Source organism: Grammomys surdaster, unplaced genomic scaffold (genome assembly GCF_004785775.1).
Source record: "Grammomys surdaster isolate TR1022 unplaced genomic scaffold, NIH_TR_1.0 126298, whole genome shotgun sequence".
Classification (NCBI taxonomy): Eukaryota; Metazoa; Chordata; class Mammalia; order Rodentia; family Muridae; genus Grammomys; species Grammomys surdaster.
This window is the reverse complement of record NW_021621098.1, coordinates 2,753,522-2,765,758: the sequence shown is the minus strand read 5'-3', so window position 1 is coordinate 2,765,758 and position 12,237 is coordinate 2,753,522. Positions and strand designations below refer to the sequence as shown.

General features: G+C 37.5%; 1 protein-coding gene across 1 annotated transcript in view; it reads right to left on the bottom strand.

Annotated features, from left to right (window-relative positions):
- Chst9 (carbohydrate sulfotransferase 9) overlaps nucleotides 1–12,237 on the bottom strand; it is a 263,667-nt gene that overhangs the window by 220,392 nt on the left and 31,038 nt on the right. Inside the window, exon 2 of the mRNA XM_028759526.1 lies at nucleotides 8,307–8,522. Coding sequence (XP_028615359.1) covers nucleotides 8,307–8,406 — 100 coding nt within the window. The 5' untranslated portion in view covers nucleotides 8,407–8,522. The remainder of the gene's footprint in view (nucleotides 1–8,306; nucleotides 8,523–12,237) is intronic.

Genomic DNA, 12,237 nt, shown 5'->3' with positions numbered 1-12,237 from the left:
CTCTCTCTCTCTCTCTCTCTCTCTCTCTCTCTCTCTCTCTCTCTCTCTCTCTCTTTCTCTCTCTTGTGTGTGTGTGTGTGTTTGCCTGCATTTAAAGTGTGCAAAAGATAGACTGTTTTTCAAGTTTTGTCTTACCATCAAAGCATATATTCAGATCTTCTAATTTAAAAAGCATTGCATTTAAAAATACCTAACATCCCCAATGTTATTACAAATAGATATCAAACACCTAGGTACCGATCATATGTTACTTCATTTACTTGTATTAAGGTTTTAAAGCATTTTACTGATGCTCTTGTATTTGTTGAACACCCATTTAATCTTTTAGGACTCCTAAGAGATAGCAAGACTTGTATATGGGTTACAATTTTGGAGCTCATTACTTTGTTATGATAGGCAACTTGTTCTCACTTTGTCTGGTCTCATGAATAATGGGAATTATCTTTGCCTCTACCTGGTCACAAATATATATAGGTATGGTTTCCATAGTGATACAACCTTGGTTCAAGTCTGGAACTGCCCTCTGTACAAATGTTTTGACATGGATCCATTGGATAAATTGTTCATCCTTTAGAGTCTCAGTTTACGTTGACAATAAATCATCCATTTACTTAGATATGAGGACAGCAGAAAGTTTATATTAACTTATGACACTTATTAAGCTCTCAACCAAGTAAGGGCCATGGGGACATATTATAAGATGCACTTTATTTATTTTTAAAAGTAATTATGTGTGTGTGCATACATAAGAAGACACATGTGCCACAGCATGTACATAGATGTTAGAAACAAGCGTGTAGAGCTGGTTTTCTCTTTCCATCTTTACTTGGATTTTGAGCATTGAACTCAGGTGACCTGGCTTATACACCAAGAACCTTTACCCACTGAGCCATCTTGTCAGTTCTGAGCTGTATTTTATTTGTCTGCTATTGTCGTGTGACTTGACTCTCTTAGTACATACTGTGCCTTACTGTCAGAATAAGCTACAATTCTCCAATACAGTAGTTTGTGCATATGACTATATTTTCCTTTATGTACTGGAGACTGACTACGCTCTTTAAAAGTTGTAGGAAATTCTGATGTTTACAAATAGCTAAGAAAGAGATCATTTTCAGTCCCTCCTCTACTGCATTCCAGTCTACAGAGTTTAGATCTATTCTTTCATCCAATCCCTATCTCTAGATGGCATCTGTCTTAGTTAGGTTTTTACTGCTGTGAACAGAAAGCATGAACAAGGCAGCTATAATAAGGACAATACTTAATTGGAGCTGGCTTACAGCTTCAGAGGTTCAGTTCGTTATCATCAAGGCAGGAGCATGGCAGCATCCAGGCAGGCATGGTTCAGCGAGAGCTGAGGGTTCTACATCTTTTTCTGAAGGCTTCTAGCAGAATACTGACTTCCAGGCAACTAAAATGAGGGTCTTAAAGCCCACACCCACAATGACGCACCTACTCCAACAAGGCCACACCCTCTAATAGCCCTACTCTTTGGACTGAACATAAACAAGCTGTAACAGCATCATTCAATGAAAGAAAATTGACATTAGGAGTTTATTTTCAGGAAGATTAGCCTATATACTTTATCACATGTGACTTCATTAAATATTATAAAAGTTTATGCAAAACTACTTAAAAATGTAGTGTCTCACAGTCATAGTTTGTATAAATTAGGGAGAATTAAGAATAGATGTAGGGAATATATCACAAGCTCTAGAAAACAATTATAAACAACCTAATTCAACAAAGGTCACTGCATAAATTAAACAAATCCACACTATTTGCAAAGATAAACCAAGAAAGATATTTTAAACTGAAACTGACTTCTAAACTTTGTCATACTGATGGCTCCACACTGTTGTTTATCAGATATTTTAAGAACTTTTTATAGACAATACATTTAAATTAGGTCACAATTGGAAACAATTAAGAAATCACTCTGCATGTACTGTCTCTGCACTTCCCTCCTTATAGCTCCATTGTATGGCCAACACTTCAGTCCAGTGGCCTCCAACAGACCTGCCTCACAAGGAACATCCACGTTAAATGCCCTCCTATTGATTTGCCTGTCTCCTGGGGCACAGAAAGCTGCCCTTGGCTAGCTGCATGCTGCTTCCCAAGATCCATTGTCTGGCTACCGCTCCTTCAGCCTCCAACTGGCCTTCACACAAGAAACATCCAAGCCTGCTACACCAAGAACATCCAGTCCAAGGCTGCTCACTGGAGTCCTGCTTCATGGGGAACATCCACATCGGGTCCCCTTCCTGATACCTGCTGTGTCAGGAACATTAGGGCACAACCAGATGGATAAAGGCCAACATAAGAACACAAACAAGAGCCAGGACAACATGGCACCTTCAGAGCATATCCTAACACAAATGAAGCAGTAGAAAATGAACTTAAATCCAGTCTTATAAAGATTATAGATGCCTTTAAATAGGAAATGAATAAATCCTTCATGAAATACAGGAAAATACAATTAGACAAGTAGAGACCTTTAAAGAGGAAACTAATAAATCCCTCAAAGACATACAGAAAAATACAATGAAACAGATTAAGGAAATGAAAAAAAAACTTGTTGAAGACCTGAAAATGGAAATAGAAGCAATAAAAGTATGCAATCTGAGGGAATCCTGGAGATAGAAAACCTAGGAAAGAGAACAGCAACAACTTATGCAAGCATCACCAACAGAATGCAAGAGATGGAAGAGAGAATCTCAGGCACAGAAAATATGAAAAAAGAAAATGTTAAATCTAAGAAATTTCTGACATATCCATGAAATTTGGGGTATTATGAAAAGATCTAACATAAAAATAATAGGAATAGAAGGTGAGAAGCTGGGAAGCTTCCAGGACTAGAAAAATATTTTCAACAAAATCATAGGAGAAAATTTTCCCAACCTAAAAAAGAGAAACTATAAACATACAAGAAGCTTATAGAACACTAATTAGATTGGACCAGAAAAGAAAATCCTCTAACTACTGAATAATCAAAACACTAAATGTACAGAACAAAGAAAGAATATAAAAAGCTTCAAGGAGAAAAGGGCACATAAGACACAAAGGCAGACTTATCAGAATTATACCTGACTTCTCAACAGAAACTCTAAAAGCTAGAAGGGCCTGGAAAGATGTCTTATAGCTTCTAAGAGACCACAGATGCCAACTGATATTTCTATACCCAGCAAAAATTTCAACCACCACAGAGAGAGAAAATAAGATATTACAAGATAAAACCAAATTTAAACAATATTCATCTACAAGTCCAGCCCTACAGAAGACACTAGAAGGAATACTCCAACACAAGGAGGTTAATCACACACAAGAAAACATAGAAAATAATTCCACACCAGTAAAACAAAATAAGGAAAGCACACACACACACACACACACACACACACACACTAACACCACCAACATCAAAACAATAGGAATTAACAATCATTAGTCATTAATGTCTCTCAAAACATTGCGCTCAATTCATCAATAAAAGACACATGCTCGCCGGACGGTGGTGGCGCACGCCTTTAATTCCAGCACTTGGGAGGCAGAGGCAGGCGGATTTCTGAGTTTGAGGCCAGCCTTGTCTACAGAGTGAGTTCCAGGACAGCCAGGGCTACACAGAGAAACCCTGTTTCAAAAAACCAAAAAAAAAAAAAAAAAGGCACATGCTCAATGAATGGATGTAAAAACAGGGTCCATCATTCTACGTATAAGAAACACACTTCATCAACAAAGACAGACATTATCCCAGAGTAGAGGGCTGGAATAAGATTTTCCAAGCAAACCAACATGAGAAACAAGCTGGCGTAGCCATTCTAATATCTGATAAAATTGACTTTCAACAAAAATTAATCAAAACAGATGTGGAAGGACACTTCATATCCATCGAAGGAAAAATTCACAAAGATGACATATCAGTTCTGAACATATATGCCCCAAATGCAAAGGCACCCACATTAATAAAAAAACAACATTATTAAAGCTTAAATTGCACATTGAACCCCACAAACTAATAGTGGGGAATGTCAACACACTCTCACCAATGGACATGTCATAATAACAGAGAAATAATGATAATAGGGAAATAAAGCTCTAGATGAACCAGTAGAGACTATGGATCAAATGGACATAACAAATATCTATAGAACCATTCACTCTCAGCAGCACTTCATGGAATCTGCTCAAAAATTGACCACCTAGTAGGTCACAAAGCAAGCTTCAATAGATAGGAGAAAATTGAAATAACTCTTTGTATCCTATCAGACCACCATGATTTAAAGCTGGACTTCAAGAACAAGAAAAACAATGGAACACTTACATACTTCATGGAAACAGAACAACATTGTACTCAATGATCACAGAGTCAGGGAAGAAATAAGAAACTAAAGACTTTCTGGAATTCAATACAAATGAAGGTACATCATACCCAAACTTATGGGACACAATGAAAGCACAACTAAAAGGAAAGTTTAGAGTTCTTAGTAGAAATCACAAAGAAATTACAGAATTCTCATACTAGCAACTTAAAAGGACACCTGAAAGCTCTATATTAAAAGAGAAGCAAACACACCCAAGAGGCATAGAAAACAAGAAACAAACTCAAGGCTGAAATCAATAAATTAGAAACAAAGAGAGCAATATGAAGAATCAACAAAACCAAGATCTAGTTCTTTGAAAAAAATCAACAATATAGAAAAACATTTAGCCAGTCTAACTAAAAGGAAGAGAGACAGTATCCAGATAAACAGAATCAGAAATTAAAAGGGAGCCGTAACAACAGACACTGGTTAAATTCAAAGGTACATTAAGTCTTCAAAAGCCTGTACTCCACAAAATTAGAAAATTTAAATGAAATGAATGATTTTTCTGGATAGATTACAATTACTAAAGTTAAGTCAAGATCAACTAAACAATCTAAATAGTTATACAACCTCTAAGGAAAGACAAGCAGTCATTCAAAGTCTCTCAAACAAAAGAAGCCCAGGGCCAGATGGTTTCAGAATTCTATCAGACTTTCAAAGAAGAGTTAATACCAATACTCCTCAAACTATTCCACTAAATAAAAATAGAAGAAACATTGCCAAACTTATTCTATGAGGATACAGACACCCTGATACCTTAAACCACACAAAGAAAAAGAATTTTAGACCAATTCCCCTTATGAACGTTTATCCAAAAATACTCAATAAAATACTCGCAAACTGAATCCAGAACACATCAGAGACATCCATCAAGATCAAATAGGCTTCATATCAGGTTTCAGGGATGGTTTAATATATGAAATCCTTCAGTATAATCCACCATATAAACAAACTGAAAGATTAAAAAAAAAGACCCACATGGTCATTTAATTAGATGCTGAGAAACCCTTTGACAAAAATCAAAGACTTTTTCATGTTAAAAATCTTGGAGAGATCAGGGATATAAGTCACATATCTAAACATAATAAAAGTAATATAGAGCAATTCATTATCCAACACCAAAGTAAATGGAGAGAAACTTAAAGTAATTCCACTACAATCAGGTACAAGACAAGTCTGCTCATTCTCTCCTTATCTGTTCAGTATAGTACTTGAAGGCCTATGGGGTCTTAGTGAAACTGATCCACAAACCAAACAGCATGCAGGGATTGGACCTAGGTCCCTACACATTTATAGCAGATCTACATCTTGGTCTTCATGTGGGTCCCTAACAATGGAACAGAGGCTCTCTCTGAGTCAGTTGCCTGTCGTTGGATCCTCTCCCGTAACAGGACTGCCTAGTTGGGCCTCAGTGGGAGAGGATGTGCTTTGGCCTACTGCTACTGGATGTCCCAAAGTAGGGTAGTATCCAACGAGGGCTTCCCCTTCTCTGAGGAAAAGGAGAGGGGGTAATATGGGAACAGATTTGTAAGGGTAGGTCTGAGAGGACAGGAGGTATGGGGACACTAGGGGTGTAAAGTGAATAAGTAGGAAAATAAATAAATGGATAGAATTCATTCTGCTTCTATTTTATTTTTCTTAATAGTCCTGAATCAAAGTTCATTTCCCCCCCAAAGGTGGATTTCATTAAAAATATATACATTTCTGAGATGTTCTCTGACATTCCCTTAATATTATCATTTTAATTATAATTATCACCCATTTTAACAGTCACTGAATGCCTTCTGTGTACAGTCTGTTTAAACTGTGACAAAACCTGGCCTATCATCTTTTGTAAATGAAACTGTGTTGAAACACAGGCTCATCTTTTAGTCACTTAGTATCAATGGTCACTTTTGTCTTATGTCATCATTACTGAGTGGGTATGTTAGAAATATTACGGCCTGCCCAATCAAAAATTATTGCTATTAGTACTTTATAAGAAGGTGTTTAGATAGAGCAGGTCCCAGGCTGCAGCTCTGCACCCAATCTCACAAAACCCAGAGGAAGAGGGCTTCCCAGGAGCTTTAACTCGGGCAATATCTCAGGTAAAAAAGAATCACTTGTGATGTCTGCTGTTAGAAATTCTAATCCAGATACTGGCCTCCACACTTATACTACTCAGACCTTCAATGGCCATTGACAAGAACATAAAACAGCTAGAGATTGACATCACTAATCTGAACAAATCCTTTGTTTCACTGTCTGAAGAGACCTCCAAAAATTGCAAAGATCCATTTTGGACTTGATTTACTCTATTGCAATTGAAAAGTCTGTGTACAGCTCTTGACTGTGTATAGCCCTTAAAGAACAAGGTTGCCTTTACATAGACAAGACAGGGATGGTTAAAGAGAGCATGAAAAACGTCAGAGAAGGCCCTGAGAAAAGACAGAGAGAGAAAGAGAAAGAGAAAGATGAGTGCTGGTACAAGAATTGGTTTTCAACCTCTCCAGGGTTGTCAACCCTACCTCCTTTCATCTTGGGACCATTATTTGGGTTCTTTTGCTTATTTCTTCTGGTCCCTGGGCCTCAAATAGGCTGACTAACTCTGTGAAACAACAGATAAATAATTTGGTAGCAAAACCTATTCAGATACATTATCATAAGTTAGCTATGGAGGACCACGAGACTCAAGATGAGGTTGTTACTTTATACAGGGTGTTTCCAAAACCCATCTCCACCCAACCTAAAAGAGGGAACTTCTGCCTGTAGAACAGGCAGAGAGGGGCCATCCAGAATGCCCTCTGACAGGTGACCTGAATTCTTGCTTAGGCTGCGAGGCTAAGCACTGCAAGGGAATATCAATAAAAGTTCAAAATATCTCTCTGGGTTCCTTGAGGGACAAGCCTGACTGCATAGGGGTTGATGTCAAAAGTATCCCCTCTCTAGGAAAAAGACATTGGGATTAGTATGGCTCTCATGCCTCACTGGACAACGACAGGGGGACTGGAGCCATTACAAGATCCCCTTCAATTACTGGAGGTCAGGCCTCTATCTCTGCCTTCAAAAGATTAGAATTGCCACAGCCCTTCTATACTTAGAGAAGGGAGGAGATGTCAGGGGCAGCCCTGCTTACCCACTGAAGGCCTAAAATCAGCCATAGGCCTAAAATCAGCAATAGGCCTGTCATACATGTATACTAACACCAAGTCTTGGGTCTCTGTGGAAAAACATTGAAACAGAGGGCTATAAGCTATCATAAACAGGCAGCTTTTGTGGAAATTTACCAGCTCGAGTAGTCATATACCTTGTAAATAGGTAACCTTGGCAGATAATAGCAATTTAGATAAGGACAAGTGAATCATAGGCAGAGTCATAGCCACCTGTCCCCTGAATGTTCACCCAGCCGATACCCTGTTCTGTATTCCCCCTAAACACCCACACTCCAGTGTCATCCCCTTCCCCATGTCCTGTCTTTTTGTGTTTATAACCCCTGTGTGAATGAGTAAAAATTACGATTTGAAAAAAATAAATTATTTAAAAAAGGTGTTTAATTTAACAACAAATGTTTCATGAATTTTCATGTTGATGTTGAGTTTCAACATAAATATTAGAATTAAAAGCGATTGCTAATATTTTGCTCCTATTTAAGCTTGGTTAACTTTGATGGGCAGATCAGAGAGAAAATAAATTCTATAGTCCTATAGACAGATTGCAAAAAAGACATTAATGTTGTGTTAATGGTACCAGCATGGTCCCCTTTGAGAGGACACAAACTGCAGTGTAAGCACCGAGCAAAGGGCCACTGGTTTGCAAAATATTTACTCTTCTAAGATCTGGGTATTTGAGTTATGGATGTTGGAAACTGTGAGGCTTACGAAATACCTATCAATGTCACAAGGCATTTAATACTGAGGGGCAATTGTGGTTATCATTTACAGGGAAAACTTAGAATCTACATGTTACCTGTATAATGTCCTTCAATCCATGCTTGCAAGTACATGAAGAGCAGAAGCCCTGCTGTCCCAAACAGCAGAACAGAGAAGAAGATTTGTTTGGCTTTCATGACCACTTCAGACAACTGTGTTTCTCTTCATGTCTGAATCCAAAAACTGCAAGATCTATTTCACCATGGAGTTTTAATGTTTTCTTGATCTCCTGGGGCTCATTCCACAGATTAACCTAGAATTAAAAAACAATTCACATTGTAACAGCTAATGGGATTTGTGTTCAAATATGAAAAAAATACATATCAAGAGCAGTGAAATCACAAATACATGGTAAAGTATGGAAAGAGTAAACCTATAGTAAATCCTTCCAGAAAGGAACTGGGTGTCTTTCCGTGGATCACTAGACATTCTTATCCTGCCCATAATAAAGCACAGGGTAACAGTTAATCAAATGAAATGTTTGGCTGGATTTAAGCTATTTCATGTTTTAAACAGTCAAGTGATGGAGAAGAAAAGAAATAGAATGAATTGACAAAGAAGGAGGAACTAGAGTTAGGACATGCTTGAAGAATCTGAGGAAACCTTTCATGCCCTTTGTATCCAAGGGCAGGTGGATGTGGAAACTCCTTAGATAAAAAGGACCCAATATGCACACGCAATTATATTCCAACTCTGATCTAGGGTAAAGTAGCTCTACGGAATGTGTGTGTGTGTCTGTGTGTGTGTTTGTGTCTGTGTGTGTGTCTCTGTGTGTGTGTCTGTGTGTGTGAGTGTGTGAGTGTGTGTGTGTGTAAATGTTTTTACTAATGGCCATGGCATTCTGCTTTCCAGGGAATTATTTGTGTACAGGAAATGGCCTTGGGTTCAGTTCTGATGCAATCCTTTGTTTTTGAATATTTTGACATGTGGCTGAGTGGCTCTGTGAATGAAGTCTGTAAACTTTCAAAATATTTTTGCCAAATAGTTTCAATCCCATATTTGATGAATCCGAAGATAACGAGGACTGATTGTATATAAAATTCAAACCTGGAAAGCTTAAGCTAGTATTTCTTATTTAGGTAAAATAACAGATTTATTTGATTTAAATGGTGGGTTTACAGTAGCTGTAGGCATAGGAATAAATAGCAAAGGGCCTGGGTCTAAAATTCCCTTCCACAAGAACATAATTAATGAAATCTATAAGAGCTCATAAAAATTCACCTCGGCAATGAAAGATTACTTAAATTATAAACCAAAAGAAAAACCTATTGAAATCAGCTTTTTCTTTGAACGAACTTATTTAATACCTTAATTTTATTTTATGTAGTACTCACTTCTCAGAATGCAGTGGAAATGTGAACATTCTCCTTAAAAAATATAAAACCAATAGCATCAGATGCTGGTATTTGTGTGACTCTTCCTTGAAACTCAAGAGAGGATAGTGGTGTACACTAAACCGTAGTAAGCAACTAGGGCTTTACTTGGTTAACAGCCTGGCCAGTGGGGTTACTGTATCTAAGACATCAGTCAGCCTTGGCCACACACATTTCCTCTCTGAAAGAGTTGCTTAAACGTTTCTTCAGTATGAAGACATTACACACTGCTGTGTCTAATACTGAACTTTTATCTCAAATATCAAAATCTTTGAGAGAAGTCTTTGAGGGAGAATACTGTGTACCTTAGTTAAAGGCTATATTAGGTTTTATTTAAATCCAGGGTAGAAGCTTGGGCAGGAGTCTGGAGGCATGGGCTGAAAGAGAGACTACTGCAGAGTACTGTGTACTGCCTTGTTCTCCTTGGTGGCTCAGTCACCTTTTATTTTTATTTCCACCCTTTTTCATTTTGAAGAAAAAGTATCATCCCATTATTTCTCCATTCTTCTTCCTTGCATGCCCCATCTCAGTTCCCTCCCAAATTCCTAGCTTCTTCTTTTGGTTATTATTGTATATTTATATGCATAAATATGTAAACATAGCCTGCTGAGGCCATTTACTCTTTGAATCATTTGGAAGTGTGCCTTTTAATCTTGCTACAGTCACATTCTCTGGCAACGCTGAAACACTTCTCACTGACTGGCACCCTCCCAGTACCTGTTACCAGCCTCTGAAAGTTTCTACTTTCTATTTTCTGGTACTTCAGCTAAATGGAATCAACAGTATTTTGTTGTAGTTGAAGATGTATTTATTTTTATTTTGTGTGTTTGTCTGCATGTTTAATACTGCATCCTGTGCATGTCTGATGCACACTAAGGGCCTTAGGTCATCTGGAATTGGCATTAAAGACAATTAGCCTCCACATAGGTACTGAGACCCAAACCCAGGTCCTCCCCAAGAACAGCAAACGCTATTAACTACTGAACATTTCAGCAGGTTCAGTATTGACTCTTTTGTGAATTTCTTGTGTCATACAACATATGATTTGTTCAGATTGTAAGTAGCTTATGCCGAAGTTTCCTTTTAGTTTAAAGGAAAATAGCATTCTATAATTTGTGTTATCACAACTTGTTCACCCATTGTCTGTCAGTGAACACTTGGGTGGTGTCCACTGTATGGCTATTGTGACTAACAGTGCTGTGCAGATGGTGTCCGTGTATCCTATAAAGAGCTTTTTCCGGCACTACTTCTTGGATAAACTCCAAATATTCCACAACGGGTCATGTGGTATTTCTGCTTTCAAGTTTTTGAGGAAGCCACAATGGTTGTTCCACATTCTATTTCTACTAGCAGTGTGCCAAGACTAGCTTCTTTATGTTTTCACTTTGGTTTGGCCTTTTATTATTATTATTATTATTATTATTATTATTATTATTATTTGTTTTGGTTGTTTTGGTTTGGTTTAGTTTCAATTAGTATCTCACCATGTAAGCCAGGCTGGCTTTAAATCCATGACCCCTGCTCATGTGCAGCCATACTCTTGTTAGTTAGTCTTTAGTTTTTACTCATTTTTAGTAATTGTCAACCTAATGAATGTAAGGTAGTATGCATTTAATTTTCATTTCTCAATGAGTAGTGATTTTGAGCATTTTAATGTGCTTCTTGAACGTTTGTATGAAGAAATGTCTATTAATATTTTGCCCATTTTATCTTATTTATGCTGCAATGGTTTCTCTTCATCATCAATGTCTTGCATTCTGACGCACCCCAGGACCACCTGCCTTGAGCTGGAGTCAACAATGATCTGGGCTCTCTCATGTCAATCATTAATAAAAAACAATGCCTCATAGACACACCTACAGGCTAATCTGATGGAAGCAAGTCTTCAAGTGAGGCTCCTTCTTCCCATGTGACCTAGCTTATGTCAAGTAAAAAGTTAAAAACTGCTGTGAATGAATTGCATGGCTAATTAAATGATAGTATTTAGAAATTCTTTTTTAAGTTCTTTCTCTCTTCCCTTCCTTGTAATAGTATTTCATTATATAGTCCAGGCTAGACTCAAACTCTGTGATCTCCTGTGTCTAAGTTTGGAGATCAGAATTGTGTATCACAACATGCAGCTTATTTACCAGTTGTTGTGAAACTAGTTTTTGCACAGAACTGGCTTTAAGGAAAGTTTAAGAGGTTAGATTTCAAGGGGAGGTATGTGGAATGTATAAAGTAGCTAGAATGATCATTTGATTAAGAAAAATTACAACTCCAAAGCATTATTCACAAGAAGAGAAAACCCCATCACCTGCTCCTGCTATCTTTACATTTTAATTATATTGTATTAGGAACCAGAATAAAACCATCATGTTCACCATGGTTGTCAACATCTCAGGTCACTTCAAGCCTGCTTTTCTCAGTTCCCTAAGGAAGCAGCAACTTTAAGTTATTTTACCAATGCTTTGAGGAATTTCAAGTCATAGCAAGAAAGAAGGTTTTATTAAAGATGTTGAAAATCTGCTCTTTTGATTGTTGATACTTCACACCTATATTGAATAAATCTCTCTCTCTCTCTCTCTCTCTCTCTCTCTCTCTCTCTCTCTCTCT